Consider the following 25,063-nt stretch of genomic DNA (forward strand, 5'->3'; position numbering starts at 1 on the left):
ACCACATATTTTCACCTGCATTTTGTTTGTTTAATATTAGGTTCAATCAGAGCTGTCGTTTAAAGGGCCAATATGTTACAAGAAGAAAAGGAGCTTCCATGTAAACTTCACAGAGCCTATGTTTTTACTGATATACCAAAAAGAGTGGGTGAAAGGGAATTGACCTTTCTAAATGCTTCATGTCTTCATTTTATTTTGATCAATGTAATGGTTGTATTACTATTAGGCGCTAAACCTTTAAACTATGAAGAATTCAAACAACTTGTTAAAAGACGGGGCTCCAGGGTAAGGTTAAAAGCGCTTTTCATTTTTGCACACACTATATGTACACAGACTGAATGATATAGGAATGTATCTGTGATCTTTCTACCTTGTGCCTCATCTCTCAAACAGCAATATTGGGGAAAGCATTGAGAGGCCCCTGGGAGTGTAACTGTCTACGTATTTCAGAACTTCACTGTATGAACAGAATAAATGCTTAAAATGTCTTATCCTAATCCTGGCTGCCATTTTAGACATCCCTCTAGATCACACAGGTTATGTCTGTTGAGAATTATATTATAAGAAAATATCCAAACATAGCTGTTTTTTCTACTTTGGCCTGGGGTTAGATGAGCCTTGTCAACTCTTAGTTTGATTTACATTTCCCTTCACTCTAGTTAATGATACTGAGGATAATCTCAGAAAGAAAAAAGGAGGACTTGTGGCATTTTAGAGACTAACAAATTTATTAGAGCATAAGCTTTCGTGAGCTACAGCTCACTTCATCAGATGCATTCAGTGGAAAATACAGTGGGGAGATTTATATACATAGAAGACATGAAACAATGGATGTTACCATACACACTGTAACCAGAGAGACCACTTAAGGTGAGCTATTACCAGCAGGAGAGCGGGGGGGGGGGGGGGACGACCTTTTGAAGTGATAATCAAGGTGGGCCATTTCCAGGAGTTGACAAGAACGTCTGAGGAATGGGAGAGGGGAGGATAAACATGGGGAAATAGTTTTACTTTGTGTAATTACCCATCCACTTGTGGCAGAGGGGCATTGCTGGCACATGATGGCATATATCACATTGGTAGATGTGCAGGTGAACGAGCCTCTGATAGTGTGGCTGATGTGATTAGGCCCCATGATGGTGTCCCCTGAATAGATATGTGGACAGAGTTGGCAACGGGCTTTGTTGCAAGGATAGGTTCCTGGGTTAGTGGTTCTGTTGTGTGGTGTGTGGTTGCTGGTGAATAATCTGTTTCTAACAGTGCACTTGAAGTTTCCAACCAGTCCTTTAGTCTTATTGAGGATTATTATTTAAGGAACCCGGCCAAGATTCTACAGCTCTGTGGCATCTGTTCAGGTTGGAAACTCAAGTTCAAGGGGTGTCACAGAAGAGGAAGAAGGTGTCACCGAAGGAATTACCACATACTAATGAATACATTGCACACAACCTATAACTAACAAAGCTCCAAATCCTGTAGCCTTCATTTGAACAAATTTCCCATAAGGTTCAGTGCAACATTTGCCTGGGGTGGGGGAATAAAAAAGGATTTGGGATTAGAAGCTTTAATAGTTGGAAGTCCTCAGCATACTCTGTTGTTTTTGAAGTCTGTCCAGCTTGAATGTTGGATAATCAGGCTTGGCAGAATTTGTTTTTAGTTTTTTATAGTTTTGACAGATAATATCAATGTTTATTTTTAAGCACTTTTTTATATGTCTCTCTCTAAACTTTCACAGTTGTGAAATTATGGGAGGGTGAGAATTATTTAATGACAGTGTACAGTGAGATTTAAAAAGTTAAGCTTTATAAACTGTTAAAACACAAACTGTGTATTTTGACATGTGATATTAACAAAGTAAATATCTTGAAATCAACAAATCATACCTTTTTTAAAAAAAATATACTATTCATTCCCTAGTCCGTTTGTAGCAAGCCTAAATCAAGTCTAAATCACTGGATTTTCCTCTGTAAGATCTCAAGCAGTATTTTTCTTGCATTGCCTGTCTGTAAATTTTGATGATTATAGATGGAAATATTTTTTCATTGTTTTGCGTGCCTACAGTGAAATCGCTGTTTACCAACATTTGCTGATAAAAATCTAATCCTTCGATGCATATGGACAATATTCCCCAAAGGAGGGATAAATCATTATTTTGTTGTTTCTATTATGGTATCCCTAAGAACCCTAATCAGGAATTACGGCGCATTGTACTAGGCATTATACAAACAAATAATGTAAGGACATCCCCTACCCCAGAGATCTTACTATCATATATTACCTAAGTACTAGAGAGATGAAAAAATAGACAGGTAGGACAGAGGACAAGGTAACAACAGAGAGAGATATGTTTGCATTAGTAACTAGAGTGGTCTCAAATTGTCTCAGATAGTCACAGCTTTAATCAAAGTGCCAGGGATTTAAACTAAAGAAGTTCTTCGAGTGCTTGCATATGTCCATTCCACTGTAGGTGTGTGTGCGTGCCTGTCCACTGGTGCTGGAGAGGTTTCCCTCATAATACGTACAGGGACAGCCCCGTCCACATTTGTGCTGCTCCGCTCTGAAGCCAAAGAAATAAAGGGTGGAGCTCTTCCCGCTCCTTCAGTTCCTTATTACCGTGTGTGGTCAGAACGTATGTGTTCACTGTGAACAAACTCTTCACTACTTGGTTGCTTCCTAGTGATACTCATTTTTCATCATTTGACATTTGATATTTTTTCCTTTTTGTGTCTTTATTTCTTATTTCATTTAAAAATGTATTCTTAATTTGTTTTCTTTCCCCCAATCAGATGGGCCTCACCTGGTCCTAGGGGAGCATACACCATAGTACCAAGGTTTCAAACCTTGCTTAGGTTCAGACTGGTCAATGACCCTCATTTGTGCTGTCTCAAGAGCTTAGGTGAGGCCATATTAGAGACAGGTGCTAAATTTTTCACAGCTTCCAGACCCAAGATGAAGAAGCTGAGGGACGAGCACCTCTACTACATCCTGATGGAGACTGTCTATGGACCAGCGTTAGAAACCCCCCTTTGGTCATCCAAGGCAAGCTCTTTGACGACTCCTTTCTGGAGTGCTTCCCAAGCTTTGCTTGCAGATAGGAGCTGAAGAAGATCCCCCATTATTGGGACTTCAGAGCAATCCTGGTCTCGGAAACATAAGAGGTCAGCTCTTTGAAATCTAGGGTGTAGGATTCAGACTCCAAGGTAGACTCTCGATTTCACAATACCAAGAGTCCAGAGCTTTCTTCCAGTCCCATTCCCATACTCATCTGTGTAGGTTTGAAAAAAGAACAGACAGGGTTTGGGATGTTTGGACCAGACATACCTGGGGCTCAGTATTTTATCAGCCCCTTCATTTGCCCAATTGGATGTCCCCAGCATCTAGATAAACATTGCTGCTATCTTGTCCCTGGGAGGGAGCCGCCTTCTGATGGTACCGAGAACTTGTACTGATCAGCCTATGGTGTTTCAAGTACCAGATTTGACCCTACCCTGGTTCCACAGGACCACCCTTAGGAGCACTCTCCTCTGGTCTCCTCTTCATGCATCCTCATCAGCTGACAAGGCTCAGATACCAGAGGCATCCTCCCCTGTACTAGATTACTTTAAGGTGTACCAAGAGCTTCTCTGGAGAATGAAAGCTGCTTTTGGCATTCAGATGGTGCTAGTGGAGGAGAATACCCAAAAGCTGATTGATATTCTCCATCCTGCTGTGGCAGGAAAGGTAGCTTTGCCTAAAAGCGATGCCATTATGCATCCCATCAAAGCACTGTGGCAAACCCCTTTCTCCATTCCAAAGGAATGGAATGCGGTCAGGTTCTGTCCCAGGAGTTTGCACTGTTTGACTTACATCCTAGCTGGGTTCGCCTCATTGTGGCTGCAGTGAAGGAGGAAAACTGTCAGGACCAAGCTAAGGCTACCCTAAAGAAAAAGATGCCAACATCTTTTTGGCAGAAAGATTTATTCTGCAGCAAATTTACAGCTCCATATTGCCAATCATCATGCACTGTTGTCAAGATATGACTATTCTAACTGGGAGGCAGTCTCTCAATTTGGGAATAAACTGCCGGAAGGTTCCAAAAGAACAGATTTCAGTGCCTTGTTGCTGCCTCTTCTCTCAATCAGTTCGGCAGGTCTCCTTGGACACAACGGATTCTGCAGCCATGGCATAGGCAGTAATTATGCACTGTTCTTCCTGGTTGTAGTCCTCAGGGATTCCTGTGGAGGTATGACACACAATTGAGAACCTATCCTTGTTCTCATCTAAAACAGATGAGGCTTTGCACATGTGGAAGAACTCAAATGGTTTAGAAGTCCTTAAAAACAACGACTAACAACATTTATTTGGGCATTAGCTTTTGTGGGTAAAATACCCACTTCTTCAGATGCATGGAGTCTTAGAATTCCCTGGGTCTCTACACTCTGGCTACCATGAGACAAAATATCATCCTCAATACCAGCCTACGTAGGAGTATTATCCCTTCTATCAGACTGACTGTTCAACATTCTGGGCCTGAAATTAAACCAAGAATAGTGGATGGTTTTGCCTCTTCTAATAAGGATAGAATTCATCGGGATAGTCCCGGCTTCGACCTCTGCCAGAGCACTTCTGCATTTTCCCAGATTTTAGATTATACACAACCCCTGTGTATCCATCAAGGATCACATGCAGACTACTGTGAGGAATTGCCTCAGGCTCACAGGCCACATGGCTGCATGTACCTATGTGACCCTTCATGCCAGGCTGCACCTCAGAGTGTTACAGGTTGGCTCAGATCTGTCTACCACATCCACCACCTGGACAAGCTAGCGTGCATCCCACCTTTTGCTGTCTCTGACCTGGTGGATGAGTCAAGACGATGTCTGCATGTGAGCACCTATTTTGCCACTTCTCCCCTCTGAGGTTGGTGACAGATGCTTCAGCCATGGGTGGGTAGTGCATCTGGGGAGTCTTTAGGGTTAAGGGTTGTGAACTGTGCATGAGGCCAGGTTGCACATAAACATTCTTGAGTTATGAGCAATAGTTTGTGCATGTCAGCAGTGCCTGGCTCACATTCAGGGGAAAGCCATCCAAGAGCTTGCCAACAACACTACAGCTGTATTTTACGGGAACAAACATGTCAGGTCAGACAGATTCTGCCAGGAGACAGTCAAGTTGTGGAATTTATTCATTCAGAGCTTGGTTACTCTCAGGGTGTCTCACTTGTCGTGGGGTTCAAAATGGTCTGGCAGATTGTCTGAGCAGGTCCTTCAACTTAGACCACAAATAGTCTCCTCAACACAGTCATTTTAGTCTCAGTGTTCCACATAGAGATTTTTCCACTTGCGGATCTGTTGGCAACTCAGTGACTCCACTTCAGTTCCAGGGTCAGTTCCAGTCCCTGGATCAATATCCAATGCTTTCCTTTTTCCATGGGACAAGGACCTATTTGTATGGACATCCACCAGTGCCTCTAATCCTCAGTCATTCTCAAGCTGAAACAAGATCATGGCAGAATGATCTTAATAGTGCCAGCCTGTCCAAGACAGCCATAGTATTCAACCTATGCAAGCTGTTGACTTGAGAATCTTTGCTGTTACTAATAACCAGAGACCTCATCACAGAGAACCATAGCTGGGCACTGCACTTGAATCCTAAAATGCTGCATGACATGGCATAGTTCATCACTGGTAAAATGCAGAGGAGGCTCACTGCTCAGCTGCAGTCCGGAATGTTCTCTTAAAAGCAGAAAACCTCCCACAAAAGCTGTGGAAACGGACGTGATTTTCTGTCTGGGCAGCCTATCACAATATGTCACCTACTCAGACATTCTGGACTATCTTTTATATGTTAAGGAGTCAGGTGTAGCCCTTAGTTTCTTTAGGGTGTATCTGGTGGCCATCTCAGAGTTTCTCCCTCAAATCAATGACTGTTTTTACTCACCCTATCACAACCTGAAAGGGCTAGATAGATTGCTTCTGCCTATCAGGGATCCAGCACCATTATGGGATTTGAATTCAATGTTGCCTGCTTTCATGGATCCTCCTTTCACACCTTTAGCTTCATACCTTGTTTGCTTCTACATCTTTCAGCAAAGGTAGCTTTTTTAGTGGCCATCACCTCCGCTAGGGAGGGTGGGAAAAGTGAATGCATTGGTCACAGATCTGCCATATGCAGTTTTCTACAAGGACAAGGTTCACATCCTAAGTTTCCACCTGAATCAGTCTATGTAACTGCCAGTTTTCATGAAGCTTTCACATCCAGTACTTTCCTATCTTAAAACTAACACACTTTAAATTAAGGTTATCCAGTTACCAGAGTACATAATGGGATAGCCAGGAACAATTCTTCATTAGCGTTCATATCATCTACATATAAATTAAGTTCACTTCTAAACACTAAATACAGGCCTTTTGACGTAATGTTAATTAAGTAGAGTCGTATACATAATGTAAAGGTAATTACAGAGTTACAGGACATGAAAAAGGATAGAGCAACAACAGGTTAATTTAGTTACACTAGTGTACATCAGACAGGATGTAGGTAGATGAAGACAAATACAATTAACATCCATTTTAACAAGTGAATTGTCCAGGTACAAAATAGTATTTTAACACGCCTTTGAAGTTCACCCACCAGTGAATTGCCCAAGGGCTCTGATCTGAGCTGATCTGTCAGCATCACAACCCAGGTTTCAGAGTAACAGCCGTGTTAGTCTGTATTCGCAAAAAGAAAAGGAGTACTTGTGGCACCTTAGAGACTAACCAATTTATTTGAGCATGAGCTTTCGTGAGCTACAGCTCACTTCAGAAGTGAGCTGTAGCTCACGAAAGCTCATGCTCAAATAAATTGGTTAGTCTCTAAGGTGCCACAAGTATTCCTTTTCTTATCACAACCCAGTTTACCTGTTTTACCTTAAACCACCACTTCTGTACACCACACAGCATTCATGAGCACTTTTAGTGAAAGACAAGTAGGGTTGTATAAGAAAGAATGAAGATTTAACTAAAAATAAAAGAGAACCGATGGAGGAAAATTGTTACAACACAAAACAAAATAATAAAATGCAAATGATAAGTGTACACTTATCAGTAGTCTCCTTTCCTATACAATAAACTAATCCACCCCACCCCCAAGTTCAGTCTGTTTCAGAACTAACTGGTTTCACAAGGGCCAAAATCCAAACAGTCATGAACCCCTCCTGCTCCTTAAGAGGTTTTCTCAGTGAATGAATACTGAGTGCCTTTCTCTACACTCTGTTATACTGAAACAACCTTTTGCCTTTGTTCATAGCCAGGGCAATCTCCTGCCTGCTATTATGTTCCTTTTTACCTCCAAGTGCTTTTGATCATTTGCAAATTTCTTTGATGGTTTTCCATTGACTGTTCAGGGTATAGCAAAACTAGACAATAGAACCTTGTATTACATCAGCAGCTGACTAGGGAGGGGTAATAACTCCTGTTGCTTGAATGGGTCATCTCCAACACACATTACCCTGGTGACTAATTTTCACTCCAAGTCCATAAAGCATATGTTCAACTTTAATATGTTATTCCTTATATATTATCTTTCCATACTTCTTGCAATGATTGAGTCTTGACAATTTATGTGCTTTCTGTAGATACATTAATGTTACTCTTTATGGATAAATATCCTGCAAGACGAATTTTTCAGGTCTGAAGTGAAGTTGTTTCCAATGACCCTTTGCCAAGGAGCTTCTGTCACTTGGGGTATGTCTACACAGCAACTAGACACCAGACAAGAATTTGTTCCTGGCTGTACATATCCATATATGTTAATGGTAACAATTGCTTTGCACTGATCAGAGTAGGTAGGATATATTGGTTGTGTCACCAATTTCCAAGTCAATCTGTGAACGCAATGGTGTAATTCTGTACAGAGGATGGAGAAATTTGGGCCCACTAGAAGGGACCTCCTCTCTATAAATTGATAAGCAAATATGGAACTAGAGCTGGCTGAAACTCAGGACTTGGGTTCAATCTGAGTGACTAGCTAATCTGGCACTGTGGTCCCTATGTGCCAGGGTCCCCAGCCCTGGAGCAGCCTTCATGGCAAGGCTGCCTGATAGCCTGCCAGTTGATCTGGCAGGGAATTCTGTCCATGACTCAGCAAGTTTGTCAAACCTGACTGACTGTCACAAGAAATTTCTGGTTCAACAAATCAGCATTTTTCAAAGAAACTTGGTTTTGTCAGAAAATTTTCAACAACCTCTACTTGGAATTCTTATGCCCTTAAGATAGATGAAGACAAGACACAAAATCATCTACAGTAAAAAGTTCTGTGTATCTAATATATGACTAAATATAGTACCGTGTGGCTTCGTTACATAACGTAACTCGATCCAATGCTAAATTTTCCTGCTAACTAGTTTGAGGTAGTTAATAATGTTGTCCACTACATCTTAAGTCTTGATTTAGCTTGGTAGGAACTGTCACCTGTCATCACTCCTATACCCTGTTGTTTTTCCTCTCAGTTTCAACATCTTTTTACTTTTAGAGTGCACTCTCTTGGTATCTTACCATATGGCAGGAGTTCCCTGCCTGCATCTGGTAGTAGGTATATGTGGACATGGCATTAGCTATATGGTGCTATATTTTACTTTGCTTTGTCTAAATGTAGACCACTGTACTTTAAAAATTAAAATAATAAGGTCCATACGAAAACAGAATAAGCATCATATGAGCATGAAACTCTTGTTATCTAGGGAGGCCAGGTGTTACTTCACTCTCAGAGGAAGAAGAGAAGTAAACCTTTGCTTAGTTCCATGCTTAGATAAATAAACTTATACAAACAGTGAGTGCTAAGGGAATGAAATGAGGTTAGAGAGGCCACCATCTGTAACAACAGAGGACTTTGAACCTATGTTAGAGGATTGAGGAACTCAGATGTACGATGTGTCTATGCAACCAAGGGCACAGCAGCAGATGTAAGAGGGAGGAGAACCAGCTCTCAAAATCTGAGGGTGGATCATCAAAAACTAATTTTACTGCACAAGTAGGTGCAACAAAGCAAGGATTGAGATCTTAGCTTCCTAGTTGGTGGAAGTCAGCATCTGGCACTAATCTCTGCTGTCTCAAGGGAACACCCATATGCTTTTTCTGCTAGTGTAAGTGATAAATCACCATATGAGAACATGCAGTGAGCCAGGCAGGTCTCTGTGAGTTGGCTTTATTTGTGTTTTAAGGTTATAATCAATGGGCCTGATTCTGCAGCCTTTACTCAGGTGGGCAGTCCCATTGTGGTCAGTGGGGCTACTAGTAAAGTCATGTGAGTCCTACTCTTTGTAAATAAAGGATGTAGCTTGTGTTTCTCTCAGCATCCTCCCCAGTTCCTCAGTCTCAGGTATTGGTTGTTAGAGGTGGTATTTTATTTGGGATATTTTCATGAAAATATGTTTGTGTGTAGTCATGAATTATTAGCTCAGCTTTAAATTAGATGGTCTGTCACACACCTACTTATGTTCTTGTCAACTGCTGGAAATAGCCCACCTTGATTATCACTACAAAAGGTCGCCCTCCCCTCCCCTCCCCCCGCTCTCCTGCTGGTAATAGCTCACCTTACCTGATCGCTCTCCTTCCAGTGTGTATGGTAACACCCATTGTTTCATGTTCTCTGTGTATATAAATCTCCCCACTGTATTTTCCACTGAATGCATCCGATGAAGTGAGCTGTAGCTCATGAAAGCTTATGCTCAAATAAATTTGTTAGTCTCTAAGGTGCCACAAGTACTCCTTTTCTTTTTACACCTACTTATGGTTACACACCTACTTATGGTTGAGATTCAAGAGATGGCATATAGTCTGGGAATATAGGTCTCTTGGTGACTGTTCTGTAGGCATCAAATTAAAATAAAAAAGCTTGCTTTACTAGAAATGGCAGTAATTAATGTTTTGCAAGAGATGCTGTCGACAGCACTGATCCTGCAAAGACTTAAGCACATCTTTACTTCTAAACACGAGTAATGCAGTCAATTCATCTGGGCCTATTCACTTCCTCAAAACTAAGCACATAAGTCTTTCCAGGATTGGTATCTGTTTTACAAGTAAAACCAACATAGTTAATATAACAAAATCCCTTCGACCTGTGATCTTGTAACCCAAAAGGGAAAAAAATATTTATTTGAATTAAGGTTTTATGCTTTTCACTATAATTTGATCAAAAATGATGACTCTGATGGATAACCTACTGATCCATTAAATACTTGAAGTTGTAGCTGTTTAGTTATTGATTAAAGCCTCATAAGCACTTCACTCTGACAGGGACTATGTTTTAGTGGGTCTGTTTTTATGCTACGTATGAACTATTCCTGTATACTTAAAAAAAATCTCTTTTTTCTTGTAGGAATTGAGAGGCTTTGAAGCCACAAGAAAAAAAGGTAGGAAAAATATAGGTTTTTTTTTTCCAATTTGTTTGTCACTGTTGAGTGATCTTGAGGTAGCATGTTGAAACAAACGTGAATCTACAAACTTGAAAGAGGCTACTGTTGTCCAAATTTTCAAGAGCCTGCTTCATAACATTTGTCTGTCAGATTTTATGAAAACCCACCTGCAGATGTTTTCATGGAAAAATAATTCAATGCAAAGTAGCATGACAGAGTCTTGGGGATGTGTGAGATGTTTTTGTTTTTGTTTCTGTCCTCCTAGTGTCACTTATAAACACATTAGCTGACTAGGGATTCAGACTCACACTTTGAAATCTGCTAGGGAGAAAAAAGAATTACTCGGCCCAAATCCACTGCAGAATGGTGCTCTGAGAATCTCCATTGCAGGAAGGGAATGTCAGTGTTTGAGGTACTCCCACTAAGGCAGGCTTGAAAATAACAGAGGTGGGCATTGATCTCAAGCTTGCTGTGGACATCATCTTTATGAATAATTAGGACAAGTAAATATCCATCTTCCCATGAGCTGGCACAAAGGTACCATGTATATACACGGTAGCTCTCTGTAATGCCTTTTATCTATTCAATTAAAGGTACTTTAAATTCTATGAATAAATCCCATTATACTTTACTGAAATGAAATTGAAAATCCTGTTATCCTTGTTGCTCTTGTAAGTTGCCATTTTAATGTATTTCTCAAAAAGATATCTGTATATAGGGGTCTGGGTTTTTTAACCCAAATCGTGATGCTAGAATATTCCCCATGAGCGAACTAGTTGGAAGCAACACATGAAGGTACCTGATAGCTTAGAGGGGTTTTGGAACAGTAAAGGAGGAGGATGTTTTGTAAATATTGCCTGGGGAGGTGGCCCAGTTGTATAAGAGGGGAAGAGAAAATTTTAAGGTTGGGATGAAGATGGTTAGAAGTAAAGATGGAACATTTGATGTTTTGCCTTCCCTGTACTGCCACAGATGCAGTGTCTCTCTCTCTCTCTGGTTCAGGATTTGGTCAAAACTGTGATACTAAATGGCACACATCAGAGTATTAGGTCTGTGAGCAGGTTACTTATTGTAATCGCTAAAATCCATCTATACAGGTGTTTTTAAAACTGGCATTTTACCTGAACTGGTAACATCATTCTGAGCTTTAGCAGTGAAAGGGGGAACCACAATGGATGCAGTGAGTGGCCAGTTTAATTACTTCTTGTCAGCTGCCTCTCCAGACCGTCAACAAGATGTCACAGACAATTATATGTTTGCTTTATGAATAAAGACCATCCAGGGTTTAAAAAAGAAAGGGAGAATGCCATCAGGAGATACTGATAGATAATCACTAGATTTTTTTAACATGCATCCACAAGTGCATGGATACAGCCAGTGGCTATAAACTCCAGGAGAGAAGGAAGAGTGTGATGGGGGAAGGCCATCACCAAATGGGTAATAACAACTACAGCAATTAGCAAGTTTGTTCAAAGGTACATAAATGTTAAATAAAAGAGTCATGCCTCTGTACTGCTACTTGAGCTCAGATCCCACTTCCTAAAAGGGTTTTTGAATTAGGAACTAATTGGCAGCTGTCTCTAGCAGCTCTTTTATTGTTATAGACAGATGGAGGAAAATCAGCTATCAAAGAACTCATTCTGTTTATCATTAATTTTGATTTTGTTTAGCAGATGTTTTCTGGATCTCTCAGTCACCTGCCTAATCTGTTTTGGTATAATGTGAAGTGGGTAACAGTCATCCATTAAACAGATTAATAAATTCCCTAATTTCATTCCCTTAGCTTCTTTAATTGCTCCAGACATTCAGAATTCTGAGAAGCAGGCTGTAAACCATCATGGGTTTTATTGTATGTTGGATAATAAAAGGTCAATTTAAAATGTATGTTGCCATCTGGGCAAATATTGAGCTCTTGTTTTAATTTGCAGTAGGTTTGTAGAAGAAGGAGTTCTGTAGGTTCCCGAGGAAGTAGGTCAAACTCAGACAGTAGAGAGACTTTATTATGTATTTTTGTTATATGACCATTGTTAAAGGAGAACTCTGATTGGCTGAGGTGCATGTACCTGCCTCAAGAGTAGCTGGCACTCCAGAGTTAACTTGCTAAAAAGTGTATCGCTCCTTTAAAAAAAAAAATCAAGATATCAAGTTATATCAGGTACCCATAAATCATAGGTGATTGAAATTCCTTAGGAAGGAATTTTCAAAAGTGCACACCATTGGCCTAACTCTGTTTCCGCTGAAGTCAATGAGAGTTTTAACATTGATTTAAGTGGGACCAGAATTAGCCCAACACGGAGCACTTTTGAAAATCTCAGACTTGACAGTAACATCTCTTAGGCAGATGGAGGTTTTACATAACTCTGTGAGATGGTTGAAGACATTTACTCATATAACTCATATTACCTCACAACACATTGGGTAACAGTATAACTGCACTTCCAGTTCTGTTGCTATTTATCCATATAGATGTAAAGTACCCAATACCAAAGAAGGTATGCTGTTGCCCAAACAAAACTGTCTGTTCGCTTGACTGACAATTTTGAGTCAGTGCTGAATATGAGATCCCCCTAAAAAAATCTGAGGTTATGTGCTTTGAAATTAACCCCTTAGTAAACCATATATTATTCTTTTTTAAATTCAGACCAACAAGGTATAAGGTTCAGCCATTTTCTGTTTGTTTGTTTTTCTGGGGCAGTTTTACTACTTAAAATCACTGAACCACAGTTTTATGCCCATTGTTTATTGAGGATGCAGATATTAGCTGCTAGATGTCTATTAATGTAATAATTCAGTTCTGTGCTTATGAAAATAAAGGCCATGAGTAAAACTTTCAAAATTGCCTAAGCGCTGGATTTTTAAAGGTATTTAGGCACAGAGTGGTATTTTCAAAAGCATCTAGGCCCTAATTCCCACTGACTTCAAAGAGTGTTAGGTGCATTGGTGCTTTTGAAAAATCATACTTGGTGCCTTAATACCTTTAAAAATCTGGCCCTAAGTAATTTAGGACCCTAACCACCATTTTCAAAAGGGACTCAGGAGATGTAGTCTCACTGAAAATCATTGAGATTTAGACTCAAATCACTTAGAAAACTGTGGGACTTAGGCTTCTAAGTTATTTAAGTGCTTTTGGAAATCCCCCTCTCCCCTGAATATCAGTTAATATTGTCTACAGTTCTCTTATTGTTATTGGCCCTGTCAGTTTTACTTAAGTCTGGTTCACCACTGCCTTGCATCTTTTGTGGTCATTTACACTGGGCAAAGTAGGTGTAAAATGCTCCTAAATAATTATGGTAGTGTTTTATGCCCACTTTACACATGTGTAAATGGTCACATGAGGAACATGGCAGTCTAGAATAAGGCCCGATAAGTATTTCTGGTCACAAGCATGTTTTGGTGCGTCACATTCATTTTCTCCAAGCCAGTCTCAGTGCCACGAATATGATCTGTCAACGTGAATTGCCCAGAATGTCGGACTGCAATACAAACAGTCTACGTAAAGTGATTCTCCAGTTCTGGGGTAATTCAGCCTATCTGTAATCAAAGTATGTTTGTAGAATTACAAACAGCACAGAAGTCAAGAATTGAATGTTACCAGGAATGGCAGATGATGTATATCTGATCACAGAAAAATGTGAAAGGATTTTCTAAACTCGATGGACATTTTTATTCAGTGCTTCCACATATGTTATTCAATGTCTTCCTTTCCAGAAAATCCCTTCAGCTGTTCCTGAATAAAACAGTTTGTCCTGTAATAGTGTTTGTAAAACAATGAGGAAAAATGGCATTAGAACAGGACATGAAAAGTGTTAAAAGAATTGGATTTCTGCCTTGCACAGAAACATTTATTATATGTCTGTATTAAGAAATAGGATGATCCAATCTGAGATTTTAGGTCTGTTGTATAATGACCATTTGCACTGACACAATGGCTTTTATCTGAGGATCTCAAAACTAGAGCTGTCTGGGGAAAAAAAATGTCCTGTGGAAAACTTCAACTTTTTGGCAAAAAAATTAAAATTGAATTTTTGGGCTGAAAACTGAATTTCTATTTGGAAAATTCCACCATGGTCTCCTGTCCCATTGAGCCTCTGTGATGGGAGTCAAATGGCATAGTGCATCATGTGAGATCTAGTCCATCTGGGGAGCCATCCCCAAGGAGGAGAATGGGGCAGGGGACAGCTGAATGACAGCTCCAGTGAGGCACTATGGTTGCTCAGAAGGACATTGTTTATGTCGAACTGAAATGAAATTTTGATTTAGTTCCATAAAGCAAAGCAAACTTTTTGACATTTCCAAATAGTTCTTGGTGGAAATTTTTCTTTGATCTCTGAGGTTCCGTTTTTCAACTAAGAAATTACATTTTCTGTGGAAAGCAGACAATTTTTGTGGAAAAAAAGGTATTCCATTTTGGTGGCAGATGAAAAACAGTTTCGATGGAAATATTTGAACTAGACTTACTGAAAACTTTTCTACAAACGTCGAAGGCTCAGTTGTGCCCCTCATTGCACAGGTGCATGAGAGTAGGTGGAGGAAAGTAGATACAAAAAAGTCTTCCTTGTGTAGCTGTAGAAGTTCTAGTTAAATGGACAGTCTTTGAGTTCCGTGTGTGTGAGGACGTCTCCAGGCTAGCACCAAAGAGAAATTAAGTCCCTGCTCCAATGCCCATTGAAGTCAACGGATGTATTTCCGTGGATTGCAGTGGCACTGGATCAGGTCCTAATTGCTATGGAGGGGCAATTCTTTCCTGACCACAGCTGCTGATGGTTTTATACTCTAAAGTGTGAACATTTATTTTCATCTTAATTCTAGTTAATGTAACTGCAGATTAATTTTTATTCATGTGTTTAACCATTATTTGAATTTTACTACATTTCGAATAAAAATGATCTATGAACTGAAAAAAAGTAAATTCTAGAAGTTGACTAGATGCTGCATAAATATTTCCACATTCTCAATTTTCAACATATTAAGCTGTTCTTCTGTGTATTACATGAGTGCAACTCGCTTTGATTTCCATGGGGGTTGCACTCATGTAATAGAAAGCAGAATACGGGGCACTGAACCAAATTTGGAGGGCTGGATTTCAGAAAAGGCACATGGGGTAAATAAGGGCAAAATTTGACATATTGCCTTTTTTAGCTGAATGTCCCCTAGATTTCATTTTAAGGGAAAAGTTGGAACAGACTGACTTGTTTATACCCTAGTAGTCTTTTTATATAACCCTTGCTTCTCCTTTGTAGAATAAATAATCCTAATAATTTTAATTTCCTTTCATAAGGAAGCCTTTTGCGGCTTACCTTTAAAAATATCCATTGCTTTTCTCCAGACATTTTCTCTTTCTAGTCTAATTTGTATGATTGTATAACCAAAACTGCGTGCAATACTTGAAATGAGGATGCACTATTGAGTCACATAATTCTCATTTTCTGTATTGTTCTCTATCCCCTGCTTAATACAGCCGAGCATCCTATTCAAAGTGAATTGCATAGACATCTTCACTGAGCCAGATGCAGTGTGATCAGTGTCTGACCTAGGCCACACATCCTTTCTGTTTTGCTCTCTGAGCAGCGGACTTCAAAGTGAAACTTATTAATGTCCTTAGTAAGTTTAAATTGTTAGCTTCCTTGCAAGTTCGTTTGTGCTCACTACAGGCTATAAAGGGAAACATAATACATTTTTAAAATAAATTTGACTTTGAAATCTGCTGAACTATGTAAAAGAGTGAAATATTGCCAGAGAACAATTGGGACAAGAGAACAAAGGAGTAGACAGAGAGGTGAGGTAAGGGAAAGCAACAGCTCAGGAAGAATACAAAGAGGAACTATAGGCATTGCAAATAGGAGGAGGAATCCTGAGCCCAGAGAGAGTGAGAGCAAAGATGCAGCAGACTAAAGGGGTAACCGAGAAAGTTGAGTGGACAGTTGGGTGGAATTAGAAATGGGCTCACATAAGTAGACAAGAAAGGAGGCATTTCGTCTGACTTGTGAAAATGTCCATTGACTGTTTCCTAAGGAGCATTTCCAAATGAAGAGAAGGAGCATTTAGCCTAAGGGTGGGACGTTTTACCTTTAAATGTCAATGAGCTCTCATCACATAATGAGCATGGATAAATAAATCACACCCACCAGTTCTAATGTATCTACTATTTTGGTAAAGGTCTATAGAGAGTTCCAGTAGGTTAGACCATGCATGATTTAGCATATTAAAGCCTGAAGATTTGTCCCAATCAACTTCCACTCATCCAACTGATTTATTATTATACCCTTTACCGGTTTTCTCAAGCACTTAGGCCCCAATCCTGAGATGCTGCGTAATCTCTGGAGGTTCCTTCCCCTCCCCCCGACTTCACAGGAGTGGAGGCATTCAGCACCTTGAAGGATAAATCCATTAATGTTGAAACTGTGTTATGAGTATAAAATATGTGCCTAAGTGTACGGTTAATTACAAGCCTAAAGGGCCAGTTCTTCAGCAGATGTAAATTGTCAAAGCTCCATTGAAGTTAATGGAGCTACACCAATTTACACACCAACTCAGGATCTAGCCCAAAGACTTTAGTCATCCTCTTAATTTGTTTTTATGTTGCTCATATTCATCCATTCAATAAATAAGTGTCAAAACTGCTTTTCAAGTCATCCACCCAAGAAATAATCAAACTGATTTCTTCCACTCTTTGTCCAAACAACTCTATTAAATGAGATGCATGTCAAGACTTATTCACAGACTAATAACAATCTACCAGAAAGATCACAAATTTGACGTCTGGTTCTGCATTAAAATGTTAAAACCCTGCTTAAAAGGTGTTAATTATGAACAGCTCCATGGTCGTATGCAGTTTTGCATTATTTATATTGCATTGATTTAAAATTAAAGTGTTAACTGAGCTTTTCTCATTTTGTTCAGTAGTAGTACAGTGCTTATTTAAATGATTTCCCCACTGTGATAACATAATGAACGAGATCCTCAGCTGGTGTAAATGTGCATTGCTTCATTGAAGTCTGTGGAGCTGCACCAGTTTGTACCAGCAGTGGCTGGGCCCGAGAACTTCAGGAACATTTAATTTCCTATCACTTAATAGCAATTCCTTATGCCCTAGATGTACAATTGGCTCAAGAGTTTAAAAACAATGTAAAGAATTGCCATTCCTTCCTTCCTTGCACATTTCAAAGAGCCACAAAATATCCTTAGGGCCTGATCCAAGACCCATTACAAGCAGTGGGAGTCATGCTATTGCCTTTAGTGCCTTTGGATCAAGCTCTTAGTTATGATGGCCAAAGGGCTGGAGGTTATCCCAGGAACTGGATTTCTTGAATTGTTGGACTGTCTCGGGCCAGCTCTGGAAACCATATTCCATGGCAGCACCTGCCTTTTAAAAAACCTAAACGGTGGCCAAACTTCAAAACTCTTGAACAAAAATGCCTATCTTTTGCAAGGTCATAAGGAGGAGAAATTGCCTTGTACATTGCTTATTTTACTAATTTTAACAATCATTCTCTCTTTGCTTGAAGCAAGAATTCACATCACTATAAATCTCCAACTGTTTTATCATTTCATATGAATTTTTATCATCACTGGATGTTTTCAGGGCATATATTGTCACAAAATTGCAATCTGATTGCCTGGAGATGGGGAATTGGACGAGGTCACAATAATAATCAAAGGGGAGGCTCACATTAAAAAAAAAAATAGACCAGTGCTGTAAAATTATAATACTCAAAATGGTATTTCCAATTCCTCCTTCATGTGCGATACCCTTAAAAAGTCTGATGCAATGGAGTAATTAGCTTTGAGGTTGTGGTGTGGGGGAATGGATGGAAATTAATGAAGGTAAAGACAACTCTTCTAGCAGCTGTCAAAGACAATCTTACACTCTTTCTGGAGTCAGGATCTTCCCAATGTGAAGAAATGGTGAAGTTAATTACTTTTGTACAAACCTGTCTGTAGTGAGAGTTAATTATCACTTGACATATTTCTTGGTTTAAAATTAAAACAGCCTGGGGTTTGGGGGCAATAGTAGAAGAGTCAATTCATTAGCCAGTGTCAGGCACAATATTAAACAGACAGTAGAGCTGATCTCAGATAGATCATCCTTTAGTTGCTTCTGATATGTGCATAGATGTGGAATTCTGGACAAGGATGAGCCAGCCAGAAATGTACCAGAGTGGTCAGTTTCAGTGAATTCAAATAGTTTAAGTCCCGTTTTCTAATATAAGCAATGTTAACTCCAGTAGTTATGTTTGGCTCTCAAACTATTTTTCACACTCTGAAAATCTAAATCCATTCATAGTCAGCTCCAGCATTTCCAGTGGTTACAGTAAAATGATTATGAAATGTGTCCTCAGAAAAGGTGTATTTATTGATAGAAATAGCAAGGAGTTGTTCCCTGAACTAAATGCACTGATAATTTCCCACATTTGGATAGTCTGGTTGGGGTGGAGGGAATAGGTAACTTTCCATGGCTGTGAACCTTCATTATACAGTATTCAGATATGTAACTTTGTTTGTGTCATAAGTTAGATGAACCCCCTAGATGGGTTTAAAAACCTCCTCGAACAGCAAGAAACAAGGTAGCTGCTACAAGCAAACCAAATATTAGAATGGGGCATGCAGACAAGCCTAATTCGCAATATGTCCCTGACTCCCTAGAGGGCAGGAAATATGCACCAACAGTGCAAGAGAGCTGAGAGATTTTGTCAGTGCTTAATTTGTAATGAAAGAGGTGCCAGGACTCAAGCAATTTTGTTTTTACATTCACAACTGATGCTGCAAGCCCAGAGGTGCCAGGGCTATGAACTGCCAAGCCCTGGCACTAATTAACCACTGGATTTGTGGGAAAAATTAGAAGAGGCCAAAAAAGAAAGGTTCCTTGTCATGTGATAAAGCTTCTTCCAGTTTAATGTATAGATCGTCAGTTGCTGGAAATTACTTTCTCTTCTGTTTGGATGTGGCTGGAAGCAGCTGAATTTTTCCATTTGAATACAGAATGAACTGTACTGGCAGCTGAATAAAAACACCCCCGTCGTACAGGTTTCTTCCCTGGCATGATTAGCTGCTACACCAAGCTTCCTGTCCCCAGTGAAAATGAGACACACAGATTGAGCATGTAAACAAACGTATTCCTTTTCTCTTGAACTCCTTTCATTGTCTCCAAGAGTAGCCTTGTCTCCAAGAAGGATCCTGCTAGGTAACCATAATACTTAATAAGAGCAGCTTCAGAAATCACACTTTTTCTCTGGTGAAAACCTATGGTTGAAAGGGATCCTAAAAATAAAATGTTTCCAGAGCAGGGGGTTGGGCTGAGGTCCCTTCCAACCCTGATGTTCTATGAAATACTAATCTTACCTGGGGACTGACATTCTTTTGGTCAGCCTAGTGAAATCCATGGGCTGACTGGCAAGAGGGCAGGGATGACAAAGTACAGGTGATATTTTTAAAGATATGTCCCTTTTAGATCACCACATCCTAACCTGAACATGCTGGAGGTTAGTCTGATGTCTGAGCTGTTAGAATGTGAAGCAGACAAAGCACGAGCACTCAATCAAAGCTGCCTGGCATTTGCACTGCAGACATTCCCAGCATTTGATGTCCATGGATGCAGCAGTGGCTCAGCAATATCAGAAATGGAAAAGCAGGCTCAGGAATCTGTTGGCTCCACTTGAAGTTGCAAGTCCAAAATGACAAATTGCAGTTCTGCCACACTATATGCATTGTTCTTTTACACAAAGTGGTGCTGTGAAGAGCAAATTGGAAGCCTAATTCAAGAAATCGGTGGATGTTGCAAGGTGGCAGATTTAAGATTTCAGGGAGTTCCCAGGCTGAAAAGCAAGTGCTTGAGAGAGAACTTCCAAAGAGAAATAACTGGTGGACTTATAGATGTGAAGAGTGAGAAGGTGTTAAAATGTGCAGAGTCTCAGTATACAACTGAAGTTCTTGTGGCAAATATAAACAAGGACGCAATGAAGTAACTGCTGGAGGGATTTTGGATTGATGGTACAAAGGAGAAAATGCAGAACCTGGAGGCAAATACATCCTACCTACCATTCTGGGTTGTTTTACAGACATCTTGGGGTGGAGGAGGGGAAATAAGCAACTTCTTAAAGGAGCAAGAAGCCACAAAGAATCCAGGACGTCTGTTGATTTTGAAGTGACTCCAAATCACAGCAGCTCATTAAAATGTGTGAAAAACAAATGTCCTTGACAATATTTCAAATGAATAGGGGGCTGTAGTGGGGTGCCTGCCCCACTCCAGTAGGCAGGGGGTTAAAAGCAGCACTGGAGAGAGCTGCAGCTGGGAAAAGGAGTGAAAGCACCTGAGGGAGTAGCTGACCACAGCTGTGGCCAGCTCAATTAGGGCCCTTATAAGCGGGCTGTGGGCCAGAAGCTGGAGGAGTCTCACTCTAGCCCTGGAGTGCGAAGGGCTAGCTGCCTGGGAGCAAGGGAGCAGAGCAGAGCAGAGCAGAGGAAGGGCATAGGGAGCTCCAGCCTGGTAAACCCCCAGGCCTTGTTGAAGGCCTACAAAAGGTACTGGGGCTGCAGAGGGGTAGCCTGGGGATAGGCAAAGGAAGCAGGTCCTAATCCCTTGCCAATGATGAGTGGCCATTACAGACTGCAGTCTGCCCCAGTGAGCAGGGGCTAGATGATGACTGGCAGTAGCCCCTGAGGCTAGGTGGGTTTAGAGGTTGGGGGTTCCCCTGGGAGGGGAAACCCAGAGTAAGGGGGTACTGCTGGGGGGCAGAACCCCAAGGAAAAGGGCACCAGGGTCTGGAAGAGACATGGGGCCAGTGGCAGGAGACACACTGGCCTGCAGAGGGCGCTCTGTAAGCTGGAAAAGAGCTAATTCCCATACCACCAGCAGGACGTGCCACACCGGTGAGTCTCAACCTCCCTAGAGGGGCAGTTGTTTTTTTAATGTTATCCGAGGAGGAGGAGGAAGCCCAGTGAGGAAGGTCTTGAAAGTTGTCTGTACTGGGATCAGTCCTATTCAACATATTCATAAATGATCTGGAAAAAGGGGTAAACAGGTGGCAAAACTTGCAGATGATACAAAACTACTCAAGATAGTTAAGTCCCAGGCAGACTGTGAAGAGCTACAAAAGGATCTCACAAAACTGGATGACTGGGCAACAAAATGGCAGATGAAATTCAGTGTTGATAAATGCAAAGTAATGCACACTGGAAAACATAATCCCAACTATATATACAAAATGATGGGGGTCTAAATTAGCTGTTACCACTCAAGAAAGAGATCTTGGAGTTATTGTGGATAATTCTCTGAAAACAGGTTTCAGAGTAACAGCCGTGTTATTCTGTATTCGCAAAAAGAAAAGGAGTACTTGTGGCAACTTAGAGACTAACCAATTTATTTGAGCATGAGCTTTCGTGAGCTACAGCTCACTTCATCGGATGCATACCGTGGAAACTGCAGCAGACTTTATATACACACAGAGACTATGAAACAATACCTCCTCCCAGCCCACTGTCCTGCTGGGACTGGGCTGGGAGGAGGTATTGTTTCATATTCTCTGTGTGTATATAAAGTCTGCTGCAGTTTCCACGGTATGCATCCGATGAAGTGAGCTGTAGCTCACGAAAGCTCATGCTCAAATAAATTGGTTAGTCTCCAAGGTGCCACAAGTACTCCTTTTCTTTTTTCTCTGAAAACATCCACTCAATGTGCAGTGGCTGTCAAAAAAGCGAACAGAATGTTGGGAATCATCAAGAAAGGAATAATTAGACCAAACATATCAGATTGCCTCTATATAAATGCATGGTAGCCCACATCTTGAATACTGTGTGCAGATGTGGTCGCCCCATCTCAAAAAAGATATATTGGATTTGGAAAAGGTTCAGAAAAGGGCAACAAAACTGATTAGGGGTATGGAACAGCTTCCAGATGAAGAGAGATAAATAAGACTGGGACTTTTCAGCTTGGAAAAAGAGATGACTAAGGGGGGATATGATAGAGGTCTATAAAATGGAGAAAGTAAATAAGGAACACAAGAACTAGGGGGTGACCAAATGAAATTAATAGGCAACAGGTTTAAAACAAACAAAAGGAAGTATTTCTTCACACAACACAGTGTCAACCTGTAGACTTCTTGCCAGAGGATCTTGTGAATGCCAAGACTATAACGGGGTTCAAAGAAGAACTAGATAAATTCATGGAGGATAGGCCCATCAGTGGCTATTAGCCAGCATGGGCAGGGATGGTGTCCCTAGCCTCTTGTTTGCCAGAAGCTGGGAATGAGCAACAGGGAATGGATCACTTGATTACCTGCTCATTCCCTCTGAGGCACTTGGCACTGGCCACTGTTTGGTCTGACCCGTATGACCATTCTTATGTTTTGTGAGAATAGGGAACCTTTATAAGAGTGTGTATTAACCTGTTAGGGGTTTGTACAGCACTGGGGTAGGGAGGTGACCTGTAGAAAGTAGCCTGAGAATTCCAGCACCTGCTAGAGGTCAGTTGGGTGTATAAGTTGTTTGGAGCAGATGGCTGGAGCTTCTCAAATAAAGAACATTGGCCCTCTATCTGTGTTGGTGTGCCTGTCTGGTTTTACTTCTCCAAGACACTACAGTATTAAAGAACCCTTAACACTCAGCAGTGGAATAATACATGTTGTTTTAATTTATAAAATGAAACCATTCAGAGCTCTGGGTTAATAACAATTCACTATATAAAACGTATGCATTTGTCCACAATGTCAGCACAAAACCCCTCCATCCTTCCCCACAAAACTTGAACCACTCCCCATTCAGCCCATTTCTCAGGATCTGGGTAGAAAAGGACATGATTACAATGTGCCCTGAAGCTCAGCACTCAGGCTCTCTGCTAGCCTGAGTTGAAGGAAGGAGGAAGTAATTAAAATAGAATGGCCTGCTTGCAGGTGGAGAGCTGTTGGCTCAAGTATCTTTGCTATTATCAATAGCCAGCTTAAAATGCAAGGAGAGAGCCAGACTTGAAGGCATCTGGTTTTGATTATCCCAGGGAGTGCATTGCTATCCATATGAAAGATTCCTTTTCTCTCCCCTACCACATAAGCCTGCTTAAATGTCTTGCTGTGATGCAAACCTTGGACCAGGGTGACTGGGATCTCCAGTACAACACCTGCTTTGTGTGCAGGGGCTGCTGCAAGGTACAAATTGATTTGAACAGCCTTAGTGACATATACTAAACATATCTGACTGTCGGTCTAGAAGCTATCCTTGTTCTAAGGGTTAAATGAAAAGCTGGCAACAGCTATTTCTGCTGGTCCACATGGAGTACAGTGTGTAAATACTCACCAGCAAACCAGGTTATCCAGCATCCTCCTGAAATTAGTAAAATGAATTACACAGACTTTAGGCCACAAAACCCTATAACCAGGATAGTTTATAGACTCTGTCACAGATTTTCTGATTCATGATTAACCCCCCGCCAGGCCCCAGCAGTCTCTCTGCTACACAATAATAGCTTATATTTTCAATTGTAGACTTATTTGCTCTTAAAAAAAAAATAGGGCCTTACGTTGTAGGGGGCCAAGGACCAATTTCATTTTAATGTAAAATGCCATTTCTGTCTTCAATTGACGTTTTAACCCAGAGGGAAATCAATTGGGTTAATGTTTTCTGAGCTGCAACTGATACTCACATATGAGAACACTAAAATATAGAAATTATACTGCTCCTATCTACTTAATTTGGATGGCTATCAACAGATGATCACAGCTTTTACCTATGACAAATGCAGTATGTGTGTTTTAATAATCATCATAGATAAAGTGAGCTTTTTGGCCCCAATTCTGCATTTGGTTCGATGTGGCTACACAGTGGAACCCCAGTGGTAACATATCCGGAATAACTTGCATGAATGCAAAGGCAGTGATAATGTAGCAAATGATTGTAAAGCACTGAAGGCTGCTCTAATTTATGGACCCAATGGGTCAACTGAGCACTTGGGGATTGTCAGAGCACTGGGAAATCCAGATCACACTTTTCTCCTGGCCGTGCTTCCTTTACTCGCCATGGAGAGGTGGCATAGGAACCACTACAGTGGGTCTATACCATCAGAAGAGCCCCATATGCAAGGGAGATCTGCCTCTGGCTGGGTAAACTAACATTATGGAAGCTTTGTTCCAGCGTACCAGCCCAAACCTTCACTAATGCTTCAGAGGATCTGGCCACAATCATGGAACTGTCAGCATGAATGCAGTACACCCTGACGCCTATGGTGCGTAGAGCACTTCCTTGGAGGAAGACCTGCATTAAGTATCAAAAGTAAACTCTACTTTTTTTTCATTTGTATTTCAGTGTCATCTTCCAGGCATTTATTGAAAGGTGCCAGCTCTACCACATGTCATGTCATGAAGGACGTGCTATCTAGGACCACTAGAAAATAGGAGATTCTGCGTGTGCAGACCTGGGAATGGAGTGCTGATTACACTAAGGCCTGGATGCACAAAAGGAGTTAGGTGCCTAAGTTCCTGTTTTAGGCTCCACTGTGTTCTCCAAAACTTATGCTGAACTCCTAAACTCACTCGTTGCCTAAATGTTTGCAATAAAAGTTCCCTAGAAGCCTAGATGCTTGAATGCCTATCTCCTGCCCAAGCCCTAGGGCAATTCACAAACTGGGGGGAAGATAGGCCTCTGGCATGCCTACCAGATTGGGCCCCGAGACGAGCTCACACAAAATAGCCAGGGGGGCTGGAAAGGAAG

The 25,063-nt window shown here is 40.9% G+C and overlaps 1 protein-coding gene across 4 annotated transcripts in view; it reads left to right on the forward strand.

The window, feature by feature from the left end:
• FSTL4 (follistatin like 4) overlaps nt 1-25,063 on the forward strand; it is a 775,101-nt gene that overhangs the window by 314,656 nt on the left and 435,382 nt on the right. For all 4 annotated transcript variants that reach the window (XM_073355595.1, XM_073355597.1, XM_078853995.1 and 1 more), the window contains one exon: nt 10,336-10,369. In XM_073355595.1, coding sequence (XP_073211696.1) covers nt 10,336-10,369 — 34 coding nt within the window. The remainder of the gene's footprint in view (nt 1-10,335; nt 10,370-25,063) is intronic.

This window comes from Lepidochelys kempii, chromosome 8, assembly GCF_965140285.1.
Source record: "Lepidochelys kempii isolate rLepKem1 chromosome 8, rLepKem1.hap1, whole genome shotgun sequence".
NCBI lineage: Eukaryota > Metazoa > Chordata > Testudines > Cheloniidae > Lepidochelys > Lepidochelys kempii.